General features: G+C 63.4%; 3 protein-coding genes across 3 annotated transcripts; all 3 read right to left on the bottom strand.

Moving 5' to 3' along the window:
• Positions 1 to 2,421: 2,421 nt before the first annotated feature.
• Positions 2,422 to 5,536, bottom strand: RBM15B (RNA binding motif protein 15B). The gene has a single exon (XM_075547440.1). The coding sequence runs from the start codon at positions 5,429 to 5,431 to the stop codon at positions 2,735 to 2,737; it is 2,697 nt and encodes an 898-aa protein (XP_075403555.1). The 5' UTR covers positions 5,432 to 5,536; the 3' UTR covers positions 2,422 to 2,734.
• Positions 5,537 to 7,423: 1,887 nt separating this feature from the next.
• Positions 7,424 to 10,326, bottom strand: MANF (mesencephalic astrocyte derived neurotrophic factor). Its single transcript, XM_075547435.1, has 4 exons — positions 10,168 to 10,326; positions 9,546 to 9,673; positions 8,864 to 9,005; positions 7,424 to 7,849 (listed from the first exon to the last, which is right to left on the bottom strand). Exons 1-4 carry the CDS (start codon positions 10,250 to 10,252, stop codon positions 7,665 to 7,667), a joined length of 540 nt encoding a protein of 179 aa, XP_075403550.1. The 5' UTR covers positions 10,253 to 10,326; the 3' UTR covers positions 7,424 to 7,664.
• A 2,047-nt stretch (positions 10,327 to 12,373) lies between these two features.
• On the bottom strand, positions 12,374 to 16,609 carry LOC142446179 (dedicator of cytokinesis protein 3-like). Its single transcript, XM_075547919.1, has 3 exons — positions 16,506 to 16,609; positions 14,266 to 14,692; positions 12,374 to 14,061 (listed from the first exon to the last, which is right to left on the bottom strand). The coding sequence occupies exons 1-3, from the start codon at positions 16,607 to 16,609 to the stop codon at positions 13,531 to 13,533; spliced, it is 1,062 nt and encodes a 353-aa protein (XP_075404034.1). The 3' UTR covers positions 12,374 to 13,530.
• Positions 16,610 to 16,766: the final 157 nt, after the last annotated feature.

Here is a 16,766-nt window from a genome sequence, read left to right as displayed (position 1 = left end):
CAGGCGGCCACCCCGCCTGGAAGGGCCCACCTGCAGGGGACAATTGTTCTGTGCACCCAGGGGCTGGGCTCTCCTGCGGTGGGGGGGGGGTGGGGGGAAAGGGTAGGTGCCATAGGCCCTCCCTCATCCCTGGCTCACACATTTCTCCACCCCCAGACTTTAGGCGGCAGTTCGAGTGGATTTGGGGGAGCTGGAGAGGTAGGTGTCCTGGGAAGCTAAGCAGTGGCCATCACTGTTAACCAAGCGGCTGCTCCAGGCTCAGAAGTCAGGAGCTGGGTCTGTGGGGCCTTGGAAGACGGGCTGGGCTGGGCTGGCCACTGCTCCTGAAACCCCCATGGAGTCGCTCTGCTCTGCCTCAGTGACAACTGGCTGCTGGACCCCAAAGGGCCAGGGAACACCTTTCCCCACAAGAAACACCAGACCCTCGGTGCTCCCCCCAAGCAGTAGCTTCTTGGCTGTGGATCTCCACAGTGCACTCACCTCCCTTTTGAGAGAAGCGGGTGGGAAAAACAGTGGTTGTGAAGTAAACAAGAGGAGGCAGCTGAAAATCCCCCAGGGCTGGTCAAAAGCCCTGCTGGGCTCAGGGGCTCTGCGAAGGCGGCTCCTCCATCTGCTGTGGGCCCGGTCACAGGTGCCTCCCAGCACACACACACACACACACACACCCCCACCGTCGACTGACATCTCAGCATAAATGGGTAGCCAACACCTGACCAGAGGCCAGCAGGACCTGGTACCAAGTGCATCCAAGGAACCTGTGGTAAGGCTGGTGGGAGGGAGACCCTGGGCTGTGTCCTCCTCCTGGGGACTCTTCTCAGCGCCCCAGGGAGCACCCAGGCCTCTGCCGGGAAGGCACAATTCTGGTTGACTAGACAACACACCCTTAGGAAAGGGCCCTATGAGGTTAAGGGCACATCTGACTCCCGCTCAAAGTCTGGATCATTCCAGCCATTACAACAGGACTAAGTTATCAATGAAGCCAAGTCCCCCCCTCCCCTCCCCTTCAGCCCTAATACCACCAACATGGCACCCGAAGCTCACTGGCAGGTCCCAGGGGCTGTGAAGTCCTTACAGGCTCGCAGCTGGAGGTCTTCAACTGCTGACCTTGCAGTCAGCAGCTCGGAGCCTAGTCCAGGGGATAACATTCAATGGCGTCCTCCTGTGGGCTGTTTCACATCACCAGCCCTGCCCACCTGACCTACTCGTGTTGGCCCAGACCGGCCACGATGCGGTGGAGAGGGGGTCTAGGGAAGAGACAGGTGCAGCACCCTTAAGTCAGAGGGTACTGTCCCCAAGTCATTGCCACTCGGCTCAGGGTGTTTTGGACTGTGCCCAGGTGGCCACAGCTGCCCAGTGTTGACCTACAGGGACCGAGTGAGGGAGGCCCAAGTGGGAGGATCTGGTGGCTCAGGGGCCCCGGGAGGGGCGCAGGTGTGCATGCTGGACCCCGGCGAGCTGCTTGGATCCCTGGCACCTGTGGCCACAGCTCAGGTGAAAACTGGCAAACTCCTGCTGCCAGTGTGCTCACAACCCATCAGACATACTCCAAGGACCCCCATACCACAGCTCACAGGCCATTCCAGCAAGCAGAGCCCACTTGGAGCCTCGCCTCGCCTCCCAGCCCTCTGGCCACGAACTTGCAAGACTGGTACCTGAGCGGTGTTCCGTGGCGCACTCGCACATCACAGCTGGGGACCCCTCCTTGGCTTTGGCTCCAGTGGTGGAGGAGAGTCAAACACCCAACTGAAGCCCCTTTCCTCCAGCTTGAGGGGCTGCACAGGCGGGTAAGCGCTAGTGCTTGAGCCACCGGCCGTTCAGGTCGGCGCTGCCACAGACGGTCTCGTTCTGCGGAGCCACGCGCGGACTCCTGGGCACACAGGGAAGCCACCACCCCACCCACCCCCACAGCGCTCTAGGTGTGACCCTGGGCACAGGCCCACAAGACCCAAACCTACAGACATTCCACAATTAACCAGTGAAGGCTGCCCTAACACAGCCCCAGCCCAACTCCTCCAGACCCAAGCTCAGGTGTCGGCAATGAAGCTGGCGCTGAATCAGGCTGGAGGGTGGCACAAGGATGCCTTGGCATTGACAACACACTGCTCTTCCCATCACGGCGGAACGAGACTGCCAGAGACCGCCTGCCTTCACGCAGGCCCGAGTGGGACTGGTGTCTCCAACATTCAGCACGAGCGCGCGCACGTACGTGGTGTTAGGGCAGAAGTCCAACCAGAAACTGCAACCCTACCACTAGCTGCAGGTGTCTGGCTGCAGCTGCTGGAGGGCTCCAGCCCTAAACGACGCCCACCTGCCCACCCTGGAGCTGGGAGGAAGGCTGGCGCCAGCCCCTGCATGAGGGGGTTGGGGGTTGACGACCTGACTCAATGAAAGCAGCACTCTGGACAGGGTTAGGAAGGCATCTTCTGTCCAAGGCTTTACTGCCGGCCCTGCATACAGTCAGTCAATATATAAAACACAGCACACCGCAGACAGCATCTCCTACACCAGAGATCCACCGAACAGTAGTCCCTTCTCACAGCTGCAAAGCACAGTCTACACGTTGCCCTTCGGTGGTGACCAGGGCTCCAGCCGCCCCCCACCCCACCACCAGTGAACTGAAGTAACAGCAGAGTTTAAATCAAATGTGCGGGGGTAGAGGGGGCAAGGAGAGGATCAGACGTTAAAAGAACGGTTTTGGGGACACAAACAAGGAGTCAGAAGCGGCAGGTTCGGGCTAGGCCGTGTCCCTCACTATAACCACCACCATGTGCTCTTCCTCCAGCCTGCCCAGTGTCCTCAGCGCGGCCTGGAGGTACTGCTGGGAGAAGTCGCAGGGCGGGAAGGCGTAGAGCATGCCCCTGCTGTCTCTGCCCTTGGACCCACCCACTGGCAGACTGATCACCCCTGCGGCCTGCTTCTGTTTCAAGTAGGAGACCAGGTTCCTGAGAAGCCGCCTCTGAAGGCCCGGCTCCACCGTGGGCAGCCCCTCGGCGCCAGGTCCGCCGGGGGTGGCCTGGGTGGCCAGGAGCACGGCGTAGCCATTGGGACTCCCCTGCTTAATGCGTCGTGTGACCTCGTCGAGCTTGGGCTGGTCCAGTCGCAGGCGCTGCGCGATCTTCAGCTGGGTCAGCTTACTCCCAGACGCGTGGTCCTTGAGGAGGCCGCTGATGACGCCCTGGTCCCCCTCGAGGAGGTGCATAGACGTGGAGAAGCAGCTGTTCTTCAGCACGAGCAGCCCGTTCCAGCCCAGCCGCAGCGTCTGCGCGTACTCGGAGAGGCTCTTGAGCTTCTTGGCCTCGTGCTTGGACTCCTCGGGCGGCTTGGGCTCGGCCTCCGTGGTCCGGTGATTGCGCTCGCTGTCCCTGGCCTTCTTGCCGTGCGAAGCGTCCGCGGGCTCGTGGTGGTGGTGGTGGGCGCGCTCCTCGGCCCCGTGCCTGCTGTTGCTCAGGGCGTTGCTGCCCGAGTCCTTGGCCCCTTCACTGGAGTGGTTCTCCTTTCGGCCGCGCTCGGGGGTGCGCTCCGAGCCGCGCTCCAACTGCTGCCCGCCACCCTTGGTCCTGCTCCGTTCCTCATAGGGGGAGTGGGTGGCCCTTCCGCGGTCGCTGGAAAGGCTCCTGCGCTTGCGCCGCTCTTCCCAGGGCTTGCCCGCGCCACGGTCCCCATCAGCCCCCCAGCGCTCCCCACTGCGGCTGCGCACCGAGCGGCTGTATCCCTCCAAGCTATTCCTGCGATCAGCGCTCTTAGCGGGGCTAGTCCAGTCCCCTTCCAAAAAGGCCCGGTCTCGGTCTGAGTACAGGAGGTGCGGGGGCGTCCTGTCCCGCACCCTCAGGTCCGGATCCAGGTGCCGGTGCCGGGTGTACCCGTCCGGGAGCAGCTCGTAATGCACCGGCAGCGGGGAGGGCTGGTACTGCTGAGGGTACCGGGTCTCCTCCGCTTTGGCAAAATCCACCCGGAGCCTGCGGTCGGGGCCCCCCAGGGGGAAGCCCCTCATCTTCGCGCAGGCTGCCTGCGCCGCGTCCAAGCTCTCATACTGGATGTAGGCAAAGCTGTCTCCCTTGACGTGGTCGATGGTCCGGATGCTGCCGAAGCGGTCGAATTCGCGCGCCAGCGCCGCCAGGGACGTGTTGGGCCCCAGGCCGCCCACCCAGAGGCGAGTGGTGGGCTTGGCCTTGCCGTACCCGATCTTGATGGGGTTGCGACCGATGACGCGGCCGGACATGGCCACCTTTGCCCGGTGGGCCATGTCCAGGTTCTGGAACTTGAGGAAGGCGTAGGCGCCGCCCTGGCCGCGGGCAGGCCTCTTGATGACCACCTCCTCGATGATGCCGTACTTCTCGAAGGCGCGCCGCAGCTCCACCTCCGACACGCTGTGGTCCAGGTTCCCGATGAAGAGGTTGCGCGTGGCGCGCTGGTCGTCCTCGGGCATCAGGTCCTCCTCGCACACGGCCGGGTAGGCGTAGGGGCGCCCGCGGTCATCGTACAGTCCGTAGTAGTCCAGGGCTCGCTCGCGGGACAGCCCCACGGCGGCGGCGGCCGCGGCGTCCAGGGCGAAGGCGGCGGCGGCGGCAGCAGCGGCGGCGGCGGCGTGCCGGGCGCGGGGTTCCCGTAGCGGCGGGGCGGCGACGGGGGACAGGGAGCGCTGCTTGTACTGGTAGCCTCCGTGCAGCGGCAGGTAGCCCAGGGGGTCGGCGGGCGCGGGTGGCCCCGGGGGCGGCGTGGAGGTGGCGGCACTGCTGCTGCTGCTCCGCCGGCTGCCGCCGCCGCCGCCGCGAAGGTACACGGGCTCCACCTTGAGCGGCCGGTCGTAGAGCAGCAGCTGGCGGGCCAGGGCGTGCTGGCGGGCCTCGCGGGCGTCCTGCGGGTGCCGGAAGTTCACGTAAGCCACGCGGCCCAGCTCCGGCGTGTGCGACAGGCGCAGGCTGATCTCGCCGAAGCGCTTGAACTGGTGGAAGAGCCGGTCCTCGAGGTGCTCGGCGGGCAGCGCGGGGCTCAGGCTGCTGATGAGGAGTGTCTTGTACTCGGGCGCGGCGGCCGACGAGCCGGGGCCCGTGGGCTCGGCTCCCGGCGGCGGGGGCGGCGGCGGCGGCAGCGGGGAGACGCGGGGCGAAGCACCCGCGGCTCCGGGGTCCCCGGAGGCCTTGCCGCCGCGCCCCCCGCCGCCGGCGCCCGAGCTGGAGGAGCGGCCGCTGCTCGCGCGGTGATTCACGTCCCCAGGGCCGCGGCCGTCGCGATGCCCGCCCCCGCCGCCCCCGCTACCGCGCGGCTTGTCGCGGGCCCGCGCCGGAGCCGGGTGCTTGGCGCCGCCCGAGGCCTTGTGCGCCGCCCGCCGCCCGCCCGCCTCCGCTTCCCGCTCACGCTCCCGCGGCCGCTTGGCAGACGACGACGAGCCGCGCCCACTTGGGCTCGAGTCTCGTTCGCTCAGCCGCTTCATGGCGCCGGCGCGGCAGGCGGGCGGGCGGCCCGCAGGCCCTTCACAGCGGCGGCGGCGGCGGCTGAGGAGGCAGCGCCTCCGGCGCCGCCATCTTGGACAAAAGGACTCGGCGGGGCGGGGCGGGAGAAGCGCCGAGGGGCAGTACGTTGCGCCATCAGGCCGCGCCGGCGCGTGTCACGTGACACCACGGCGGTCCGCCTTTCCCACTCCCCGCGTCGCACGTCATCGGACCGCGCGCCTCGTGCCACGTGACCCCCGCCGCTTGTGGGTCAGCGGGTCCAGCTGCGTGCTCTGGCGCCACCGCGTGGCCGACGGTGTCGAGACTGCGCTAACCAGAGCGATCGGGAGCCGGGCGGCCTCTGGCTGCCATTGGCCTGGCCCTCGACTCCTCGACGACGGCGCCCACTAATTGGGGCGCCCACTAATTGGAGCAGGTGCCAGCTTTTGTGGACCATTGAATTCGGGGCCTTGACCCAGCGACCTCTTTTCTGTACGAGGTGTTCCCAAAGCTCCGGACTAGGCGTGAAGACATCCCCATCTTTGGGCAGATCCCCACCGGCCGGGGTGTTGGTGTCCAGCGTGGACGCAAGCTCCTCCTCTGGCCTGTTTGAGCAACAACCTACATCCCGGGCATCCTCTGGGCTCATGTTCACCCACAGCCGTTTCTAGACAGGCCGAGAAGGCCCTCACTGTGTCCGGGCTCAAGCACAGAAGCCGGAGACCTGCAGCGTTTTCCGGACCAATATGCTTGCTCCTTGGCATCCCCGAGCTCCACCGTTTGCTTCAGGGATCTGAGTAGACATGATGGGCAGGGCCTGCCTGAGCCTGAGGGGAAGAGGAACCTCACCGTGGTTCTACCAGTTAGCAGAGCTGGCCACTGCCCTCCTGAGGCAGGACCTCTTCACCGCCTAGGTTCCCTTTCATGCTGGGAAAGTTTTCATTTGCCAGAAATAGCTGATGCAGCCATCGGAGAAACTGACAAGCCTTGGCTGAAAAAAAACTGTAGTAGGTGGCGGTGACTTCATCCTGTCCCTCTACCCCCACCAGAAAGCAGCTTTGGGGAGTCTCAGGGATAAAGCCCCCCGACCTTTTACATGACACAAGCCCTTACTCTGCAGTCTGTTCCACAGATAACCTGGGGCTTGGTGCCCACTCCTGTATTGTCGCCTGGAAGACACGGCACCCATCGGCTCTGGGGACACAGCCTGCTAGTCTGCCCTCAGTGGTCTATGTGGTGCCCCAGACACAAGGCTGTGGCTCTCCCGATGCTGCAGACACAGGGGTTAGGCGGCTTGGTGCCAAGCAGCCTGGGAGACCTGCTGTGTGCAGCCAATAGAACTTTGGCACCAGACGCCTTTTCTTGGAAAGCATGGCTTCTGTTTTCCCCTCCCAGCGTTCTCCACAAGAGCCGAAGGGCGTTCACTGAGGCAAAGGCCATGGGTTTTCCCGAGCACCATGGTATGCAGAGAAGCCACAGAAGCAGCTCAGGGGAGAAGCCCTCAGGATGGCTGGTGTTGGATGTATCTTGGGTAAATGGCCACAAGCAGCTGCCCCACCCCTTCCTTGTACCAGTCACCCTCAGCCGGTCTTGCCAAAAGCCCAATTTAGGTACCACAGGCTGGGAACTGGCACTAGACCGGAACCAGATGAGCAAGTCCGTCAGGCTGGGCCAAGAGCCCCTCTGGGCAGTCAATCAGTCTGAGTGAGCCAGACGGGTACTCAGAAGCAAACCCAATGCAAGCGTCCCCCACCCCCAATGCTGCTCCCCTGCCCTTCTCCCTGAGTAAGACACTGGGGATGGGAGCGTCTCTGATACTGGCTACCCTCCTGTCCCGCTGGACCCCACACAACAGGGCCCCTCGTCGCTGTCGTCCTGCTGGTGGCACTGGCTGAGGGCGAGTGGAAAGTCCTTGCACACAGGGAAGTAGAAGCCAGTGGTACCCTCATTGTGGGTGAAGCCCTACTTTCAAGATTCACTTTTAATTTTCCAAGAACTAGAAATTTTTTCCTTTAATAAAAAAATCCCAGACACTTTTCATCCTAGAGTAAACCAGCAAAAATGAAGTGAACCCCTTTGGTGGGGGGAGCGCTGTCGAGCCAGGAGCTCCAGCCCCAGCTGCAGGCTTCACACCCACTTGAGGAGGGGCTCCCCCACATACAGAATAAATTACAAAAAGGCCAGGTGGGTAAAGACAGGGACTGCTTCTCCCTCCAGGGCAGCAGGGGTCGCCAACTACAAATCAGTCCGTGAACTGGCCGCCTTGGGCGCGTATTTCGGCATCAGTTCATGAATCTTCCGGATGTAGTCAGACTTCTCGGCACAGCCTTTGCACGTCTCCCCCCAGTCGTCCAGTACCTTCTTCAGCTCTTTCACACGGAGCTTCTTCAGGTCCACGCTGCTCAGGTCGATCTGCTTGTCTGCAGGGGAGAGTGGGCGGGAGAGTGACTGGATGGGTTAGGGATTGGCCCCCAGTAGCCCCGCTTGGGGGGGTCACACCTACTGCCCCTGGGGAGGCCCAGGCCCCATTCACTGGGAAGGCCTGCCCCTTGTAAGCAGTGTCCACCCACACCCCAAGTGCTGCCAGGGGCAGGAATGGCCACACAGTCCTTGGAGAAGAGTTCCTCTCCCCAAGTGCCTCTCAGTCACCAAGGAGGACAAGTCCTGTGGATGGCAGTGCCAGATGCGATGGACCACACGGCCGAAAAGCCCTGGGGCCAGGAGCTCCTTGCCATGACCACTGCTGGCCAGTCCGTAGCAGGGTCCCCTCAGACCAGGCATCCTGCCACCAGTAGGTGGACACAGGCCTCTGGATGGTGCGGTCCTAGTCGAGCATGTGGGTGTCTTCACAAGAGGACGCCTGTGCCTGGGCCTGACTTCTGCATGCACACACACACCCGTTTGTATAGCCAGAGGCCAGACAGTGGTGCAGTGCGCCGGCCGGCCTAGAGTGGCCTTTCCCTGCTCAGAACCCACTACCCGCCCTGCCTTCACACAAATAAGCTTTCTAGACTGATGGTCCCTCTATATAACCTGCTTGCCAGCTTTGCCCACCTTGACCCTTTAGCTGGGTCCCACCTCAGTTTGCCTCATACATCCTTCAGAGCAGTGCTGAAATAGCACATCTGTGAGGTCTGACCCCTTCCACCCCAAGAACGTGGCACCAGTGGTTCAGTCTGTCACCCATTTGGCTATGAAGCGCAAGGCTGCATATCAGAGTCCACCTCCCGCTGCCTCAGAAGAAAGGCCTGGAGAAACCCAGCAGAGCGCAGGCCGCTGGACACCAACTAGCAGCGGTGGTAGCAGCAGCAGGTTCACTTGCTTACCACCTTCTCTCACCACTCATCCCAGCCGCCCCTGCTGCTGGGGACTGTCACGAGGCAGGGCCAGGCCCTGGCTGCCCAGGGCAGGCTGCGCGGTCTGGCAGGACTCACCGTACTTGAGCTCACAGATTTGGCCATCCTTCTTCTTGAGCTTCTCGCAGATCTTCTCCACGGGGATGTGGTGGGCGAGGGGCTTCGAGACCTCGTTGATGATCTTGGTGGCCGCATCGTCTGTGGCCCCAATGTAGTAGCACTGCGGCAGAGAAAGGGCAATGGCCTTCAGGCGGTGGGCTGTCTCCTTCCTCTAGAACCTCTCTGCCAGGGCCTCATGTCTTGGTGCCCGTCTGCCCTGGCATCAATCTGGTCAGGACCAAGCCCAGGCCCACCTCAGCACACTGCCCCCGGGGAGGGGCCAGCACTCGGCCTTTAAACACGCCAGACCCTACCAGCAGCGCAGTACAGCGATACAAGTCAGTGCTGCTCCAGGGGCTCCTGGCCTCTGCTCACACCCCACTCTTTCCATCCTCTGTCACCTCTGCTGTACCCTCACATCAGTGATGACCATCCTCAAAGATTCTCCATGACAAATCTGCACCGCATCCGGTCCACTCTCTTCAAACGATGCCCTTCCTGCCCCCGGTCATCTCTCCCCCATGCCCGCGGGCCAGCACACTAGGCAGGAGAGACAGGCAGGCAGAACAGCTGGCCTAGCAGACAGGTGGGCAGGGCTTTCTCAAGGGGCCTCGGTGGCCACCCCGGGCGGGGCCGGCCATCAGGGCCTGTGGCCACTCACCAAGCGATTCTCTTTCCCCCGGGCCTCCCGGCAGGAGCGGGTAAGTTCTTTTTCAATAGTGGCTGGGGAGAACGTGACGTCTCTGTCCTTCAGGCCCTGGTAGAACCTTCCCAGAAAAGAAACGCACACTGGAAAAGAACGGGAAGGGGATGGATCAGCCAGCCAGCGAGCGCCCCAACCGCCCGTCCGCGGCGACTTTACACGCGCGCCTTTCCCACCGCCAGCTTCTTTCGGGTGGACAGGGTCCGTCCGCCGGGACAGTCGGGGCCCATCGCTCGCCAAGACCCACAGGGGCCCTCCGTCGCTCGCGCCAACACCGAGCACGACCCAGACGACCTCACAAACGGGCGGGCCGGCCGGCGGCCGAGCGAGGGGCCTTCGAACAGCGTCGCGCGCCGCTTACAACACCGACACCCTCGACCCCAACCGACCCGGCGGCTTCTCGCCGCGGACTCGGGGGACCAGAAGCGGTCCAAGTCTCCAGCCAAGTTCCCAGCACGACCTAATCCTAACTTTTCTGCCGGCCGGGCAATGTGCCCCGGGCCCGCCCTGCCCCTGCTCGGGCCGCCCGCGACTTTGCTGCTCCAGGCCGCCGCGCACCGCGGACCCCGGCCCGCCGCACCTTCGCAGTCGCCCGGCCGCAGCGCCCGGCCGCCCGGCAGCACGCTCAGAGCCAGAGCCACCGCCAGCCCGTGCGTGGCCCACATCCTCCTCCTCGGTCGCCGCCACTGCCGCCGCCGCCGGACTAAACCGCGCCCGCCGCGCCGCGCCGCGCCGCGCCGCCGCCAAGTCCCGGCCGCGCGCCGCGCCTCCCCATTGGTGCGCGGGCCCCGCGCCCTCCCACACGCCGCACCCCCATTGGCCCACTTCCCTGGGAGCCCAGACGGGCGGCTCCACGCTGCCCTTCCCTATTGGCTGGCGGACCTAAGCCCGAGCCAGTTGTCGGCCGCTGATTGAGCCGAGCGCCGTTGCCGGAAGCGGCCGCGGAGCCGGCGGAAGCAGGAGGGACGCTTATTTGGGTTGAGGCAGAGGCCTTAGCCGAAGCCTGGCGTGCCGCCCCGGCCCGCGCCCTGGTCCCTAACATCGCACCGGTAACGTCGTGGGTCTCCCTGCCACTGGCAAGTCGGGGGTCCTGGGGTCCAGAAGCCAGCCTAGAAGCCTGGCAGGGCGGCCGGCGCACCGAAGGCTCCCTTCCCTTTCAAACCAGCCCGGGTCACCTCCGAGTTCCCCGCGTGTCCCTGGCGCCCCTCGGCTCCCCCCACCCCGACTGGAGCCCACCGGGAACCTTTGCAAGTTTGACCCCACTCTCGGAAGAGCTCCCGGTTTCTCCAGAACGTCTCCTGGGCCTCTGCTTCCCAGCGAAGCCCTCGGGGCTCCCCACAACGCCCCAGAGTGGGCCCTGTGTGTCCCCCCAGAAGCGTTAGCGGATGCTTCCTGTTTGGCCGCCCACCTCTCCGGGCCAAAGCTGGGGAGCCCTGCTCGGTGCGCGACGCGGAAGGACCAGGGCTGCGACTGCGGGGCTTGGAGCCCGCGGGCCGGGGCACCAGCGTGGCCCGCATTCAGTGAATTCAGTGGGTCACTGTCAGTTACTCATCTTTAATTCACATCACAGCAGTCGTGGGTGGGAGGGGAAACCAAGGGGGCAGTTATGTACATCTAAAAGTCACATGACTCGTAGGCTTTAGAACATGCTACCACAATATATACAGTAAAATACCTCTGGGGACATTGGTACAAATTTTTTCTTTTTAACTTTGCTTTCAGGTACAGATAAGATCACTTTAAAATAACTTTTTTTAAAACATGAATACACAAAAGAAACGGTTAGAAGTGTTCTTGTCTTAAATAAGCACAGAATGCCAGAGGTTAAAAACACATTTATAGGCGGAAATACCCGTTGGACATCACACTCTATACATTTTTTGCTCAAATTCCTATACAAATACACAGCATTCAAATAGGTATTTACAGGTAAGCTTGAAGGAATGAAAGTATTTCACAATCCTTCCAAAGGATTTTCAGCTCTGGCCTCCCACAACCGACTTGCCCCTCCCTGGCTGATTCTCCTTCAGAGGGATTTGGAATGTCTTTCTCCTGGCAGGGAACTGCCTCACCTTCCAGAAGCAACCACAAACCCTCCCTCTCCTGACCCCCTCTCTCCCCACCAGGTGCTGAAGGGAATGCAGGAAGGGGAGCAGGCCAGGTCAGGAACCTTGACATGGAGAGCAGTTTGCCCCTCCTGCCAGGATCCAATCCAAAGCTAGTCCCCTGGCCTTAACATTTGTGACACCCACCCCCACCCCCTGCCCCCTGTGACCCAGGGACTGCAGTTTACAGGTGGAACCACACTCAGAAGCAGTTTTGCCTCCTGGGTGGCACCTACCCTGAATGATGCATGCCTCTGCCCACCTCCTGCCCTCCTTGGCCTGGACTGACCCTGACGGTACCAGGACTCTGGCATCCCGTAGAGAAGGTGGCCCTCTACCCATAGGCTACTTGCTGGTGTTCTTTTTACACAAACTGATTTTTGTAAGAAAAAAACACCCCCTGACTGGCCTTTTCTGTTTGGAAACAAGGAATGAGGGGCCAGGGCCCAACCTCGGAGGCCAGACAAGTCTGCCAAAGAGCCAGGGGCCAACAAGCCTGCACAACCAGAAGGCTGTCTGTGCCACCCCAGGCCCTGGCTCACTCTACCGTCAATGCAGCCAGCAAAAGAATAAAGATTGCTGTAGACTTTTTTTTAAAGTAACCTAGAAGCACCCTGGTAAATACTGTTAGACCCACCCACCCACCCTCCTCCCCCAATAACCAGCTCCCTGCCCTGAAGGTTTCCTATGAAGACACACTGTGCTCTGCCCAACAGACCGGGGAGCTGGAGAACTGGCCCTCCTGCCAACCCCGAACCCTGAGTGCTGGTCCCACTGGCCCGAAACAGGTGCTGCACTGGGTCATGTGGGGGCTGACCATCCTACATGCATGGCCCTCTGCTTCTGAAGGAGCAGCCTAGGCCCACTCTGCTCTGGGCGCTTTCTGAACCTGACCACTGTCCTCGGGCCTGGAAGCCTGGCAGAGCAGCCAGGCCCACAGCGCGGAGGTAGTGCTGAGAATCCCTGATTGTGGAGCTGAGGGACAGGCACTCTGACCACCTCTGAACGCTTGGGATGCTGGCCCTGGCAAGGCCCCGCTTCTCTGTAACACTCGGCCTCCTGGGCCCTGGGGAAGGGCCTCACTCCCCAACGAAGATGGCTGGGGAGCCCCTCTGTCCACCATAGTCCCCTCTAAGGGCCCAGAGGGTGGAAGTGACCTTTACATACCCACCCACCATGGGGGCTCCTGCAGGTGGGTGGGGGCTGAGGGAGGGAGGGAGGATGGGACGGTGTACATGTTCCAAAATGAAAGGGATGGAAAGAAATTTCGGAGGAAAGGGAGAAGCAGGGCTGGCCCATGGACACCTGGCAGTGTGCCCCAGTGGGCGGGCAGCCAGGTCACAAGCTTGGGCATGGCCGGTCGGTCTCCCAGTCGCATCCTCCTGGACGGAAGTGGGCAAGCTTTTGTGCAAAACGGTTCGTAGCCTCTCACCCCCTGCCTTGTAGTCAGCTTCCTAGCAATCCCTGAAGGCAACCACGAGCTTCTCCATCCGGGGGGAAGAGAGCCGCTTGGTGCGGCTTCCCCCTCTCATGTGTCAGCTCTCCCCCACAGAGGGTCCCGGGCAGCCGCAAAGCCATTCTGTCTGTGCAAAGTTTCCAAGCACGCACGCACGCACGCGCAGGGGGGTGGAAGAAAGCTCTACAGCGCCGAGTGAGGAACCCATAGAAATGGAAATGTAGAAAATGAACTAAAAAGAGAAGCCGCAGCCCTGCATGCTGCCGCGGCCTTGACATGGCAACGCGCAAGCTCGCGGCCGGTTCCCACGGGCGCCCGAGGGCGCGGGGAGGCGAGGAAGAGGAGGAGGAGGAGGTGCGGCGTCCCGGCCGCCAGGCGGCCCTCACTGCTCCCCGCGGCCGTGCTCCCAGGCCAGGCGCGTCTGCTCCTCCTTGGCGCCGGCGGGCGGCAGTGAGGCCTTGCGGTGCAGGCCCCGGGGCCGCTCAGCCTCCTCGCGCGGCAGCACCGCGTCGTCGCGCCCCAAGGCCGGCGGGCGCATGTGCGCGTGCGGGTGCGGGTGGTAGGGCTTGGGCGGCAGCGCGGGCGGGTCCGTGGGGTCCTGGGGGGCGACGCAGCCCGGCGCCGAGTGGCTGCGGCACGGCTGGCCCTTGCGTGCGTCCAGCGCGCTCGCCTCGGAGAGGCTGTAGTGCACGGGGAGGTAGGGCGGCTCCAGCTCGTCGGCCGCGGCGGCCCACGCCGGGCTGGGCACAGCGTCCGCGGCGTCGGCGCGCGGCGCGGCCTCGGAGCAGTGCCCGAAGTTACTCTCGCTCAGGGAGGACACGCCGCTGCTGGCGCTGCCAGACAGCGTGGAGTTGCTGCCGTCCAGGCCCGACTGCGGGCTGGTGGGGGACGCCGGGATGGGGTGCAGGGGCGACTGGGAAGGGAAGGGTGGCCTGTTGGAGCGCCCTGCCCGCACAGGCCGCGGGGCCCGCGCGGGGAGCGCCCCCCCCCCCACCATCCCTCCAGCCGGCCCGGGGCGCCGCGGGGCCTCCTCCAGATTTGCTGCGGGGCAGGGCTCCCATCTTCATCTTCGCGCCCAGAGGCTGAGTGCCGGAGGGGTTGGGCCCCAGGTACTTACCTTCCGCAGGGTCCGCGCGGGGAGGGCAGGAGGCGTGTCGCTCAGGGCGTGGTGGAAGGCGTCAAAGTGGAGGTAATGACCTGCGAAAGGAGCGGCAGAGCAGCGTCTCAAGGCGGGCCCAGGGCGGCCGGCGCGCGGCGGCGGAGAAAACCTGCCCCCAAGCTGCGGGGTGGGAGCGTCGGGCTGCCGCGTCCAGGCGCGGTCCCCATGGTCTTCGGGCACCGGGTGGGCTGTTCTTTCCGATCTCAGCTGCGAGACCTCACGGATCCAGGGCCCCCTCCTGTGGCGGAATGGGGTTCCCTGTGGGTCTTCTTCGCTGCAGCCTGCGGGGCTGCTGCCCTCCCTGAGCAGCGGCTGGCTGGGGGAGACCCTGGGGGCCCAGGCTGCGCCCCACGTGGACAGACTGGAAGCGCTATCCAGGCTCCAGCTGCGGGGGTGGGGGAGGGGGGGTCTGTGGGCACTACTCAAGGGTGGAAGAAGTGGCATGGCACGGAGGAGGGCAGTTACTTGGGGGCTGTTTCTACGAGCACCCAGCTGCTTCGGGACCATCTCTCTCAGGAGTGGCATGCCACCCAGGCCGGCCAGGAGTCAGCCAGCGCTGACAGCAGAAGAATGAGCTGATGTCTGAAGAGCAGTCAGGTGGAGGCAAACTTCCAAGAAGTGCAGCTGAACTTAGGCAGCCACCAGGAGGAGTAGGGAGCCCCGGTGAGGAGAGGGGCAGGAGCTGGGCTGGAGAGGGCCCGGTGGAAAGAGCCAGGGCAATGTGTTGGGCTGGGGAGTGGCGGTACAGACTGGCCCCTTTCAGAGCTGGGTATGTGGCCAGGAGTTGCCTCCCAAACAGTCCTATGAAGGCCTGGGAGGACAGTGAACTCCAGAGCTTTCCCTAGAGAGACAGGTGACCAGGGAACCCATCTGAAGGCAGTGGTGAGCCCAGACTGCATGACAGGTCCCGCCCCGATTCCTGGGAAGAGGAAGTGCTCAGGCATCTGTCTGGAGGAGGGACGGGTGTGTCTGGGTGGGCATAGGTGAGCATGGGTCTCTGTGTGGGAGGCGGACCAGCCTCACACAGTGGCTGTAGACCCCAGATGGGAAGGACTACTTTGCATGGGGAGAGAAGTGGATTGGCTGGACCTTGGGGTGTGTGGGTAGCTCTGCAGGGGTAGCAGAGTACACGTGAAGTCTGCTGGCCAATTCCTCCAGGTGGGTCCCACCAAGCAGCAGTGTGCCCTTCCTCTGCTGTCCGTGAGCATCCATGGAGGCTGTGCACAGCTGGGGCCTGGCCCCTGAAGAATGTGCTTCCATGGCTGGGCCCTGAGTGGGGCATGCCAGGCCTGAGGGGCCGGTGGGAAGGAGGGAGCTGGAGCCTAGCCTTCAGGGAAGATGAGGTCAGCAGTGCTGGGCCCATGGTGGCCCAGGGACAAAGAGAATGCAGGGGAATGCAGCAGTCAGGGATCCTCTGGTTGGAGGAGGGCCCAGGTTCCCAGGGCCGCAGCAGGAGGGAGAAGGTGACAGGAGTGAGTGAGCTGGCAGGCACCCGGCTGACACTCTCTGCACAAAGAGCCACCAGGGGGCTTCCCAGGGCCCCAATCTTGGAGGTGGGTCTGGGAGCTTCCCTGAAGAGGTGAGGCAGCTAGAGAGACCAGAAGCACAGAAGAATTGAAGGGGTGCCCGGGCTCACTGCAGGTCCACAGGCACTGGAGCCAGTAAGGGCAGGAAGCTTCAGGGGAGAAGAGCTCACCAGGCCTGGGCTGGTTTCCCAGGGCTGCTTGGTGGGTATTACATGGGCACCAGAAGCCACCCTCACACTCGCCCTGGAGCCCGGGGTTTTCAACGGGTGGTTACCAGGCCAGCGGACCTGTGCCAGGAAGCACATGTGTGGGAGGCCACTGGCAGCACTCAAGGTGGACTCATTGGTGCCCAGAGGAGGGGGCCGCCCGCATTGCTCTTCCTCCATGGTAAAGCAGCCATCTGTGCTGGGCCCCCAGGACACAGCCCAGTCCTGTGGGCAGGCCTGCCTGGCCCTGGAGTCCCTTCCTGGCAAAGAAGAGGTAGAATCTGAGTGGGACTTGGTGCCTTGCCTGCCGGTGTGGTAACGGGTCTGCGTAGTTCCTGCCCTGGAAGGGCCACTCGCAGGGCAGCACTGGCACCGGTGTTCCTACTGGGCACCCTCTAAGAGTGGCTGGCAGGGTAAGGTGTTCTCTGGCTTAGCCTCTACTTAGAGACTTCTGCCCGCCCCACACCTGGGTGTGTCTGTGTCTGGCTTCTTACTGCAGCCTGCCTGGGGCCTGGAGCTCTTCTGGGTCCAGTCGGGGTGGGTTCCGCCGGCTTGGCTATCTGCACCCATTCTTGGCTGGGCCCATTTGGGCTCCCAGCTAGTTCAGGGTGCTCGGTTTGGGGTCAAGGGCGCAGGAGCCCAACCAAGCTCAAGGCACCCTTTTGGACTGTGCTACCTGAGTCTGGGAGGCATCTTTAGCCAGGATCTCCTAGCCTTGGGCCCCAGG

Source organism: Tenrec ecaudatus, chromosome 4, assembly GCF_050624435.1.
Source record: "Tenrec ecaudatus isolate mTenEca1 chromosome 4, mTenEca1.hap1, whole genome shotgun sequence".
Taxonomy (NCBI): Eukaryota; Metazoa; Chordata; class Mammalia; order Afrosoricida; family Tenrecidae; genus Tenrec; species Tenrec ecaudatus.
This window is presented reverse-complemented; position numbering and strand designations above follow the sequence as displayed.

Bases quoted from the DNA above. Each gene is read 5' to 3' on its own strand.
- RBM15B (XM_075547440.1), bottom strand. From the start codon at position 5,431: ATGAAGCGGCTGAGCGAACGAGACTCGAGCCCAAGTGGGCGCGGCTCG.
- MANF (XM_075547435.1), bottom strand. From the start codon at position 10,252: ATGTGGGCCACGCACGGGCTGGCGGTGGCTCTGGCTCTGAGCGTGCTG. The intron at 9,674-10,167 runs GTGCGGCGGGCC...GTTCTTTTCCAG, and splicing joins GCGGCCGGGCGACTGCGAAG to TGTGCGTTTCTTTTCTGGGA. The intron at 7,850-8,863 runs GTGAGTCCTGCC...TCTCCCCTGCAG, and splicing joins AATCTGTGAGCTCAAGTACG to ACAAGCAGATCGACCTGAGC.
- LOC142446179 (XM_075547919.1), bottom strand. From the start codon at position 16,609: ATGGGTGCAGATAGCCAAGCCGGCGGAACCCACCCCGACTGGACCCAG. The intron at 14,693-16,505 runs GTGTGGGGCGGG...CCACCCCCGCAG, and splicing joins CCAGACACAGACACACCCAG to CTGGAGCCTGGATAGCGCTT. The intron at 14,062-14,265 runs GTAAGTACCTGG...TTCCCTTCCCAG, and splicing joins CCGCGCGGACCCTGCGGAAG to TCGCCCCTGCACCCCATCCC.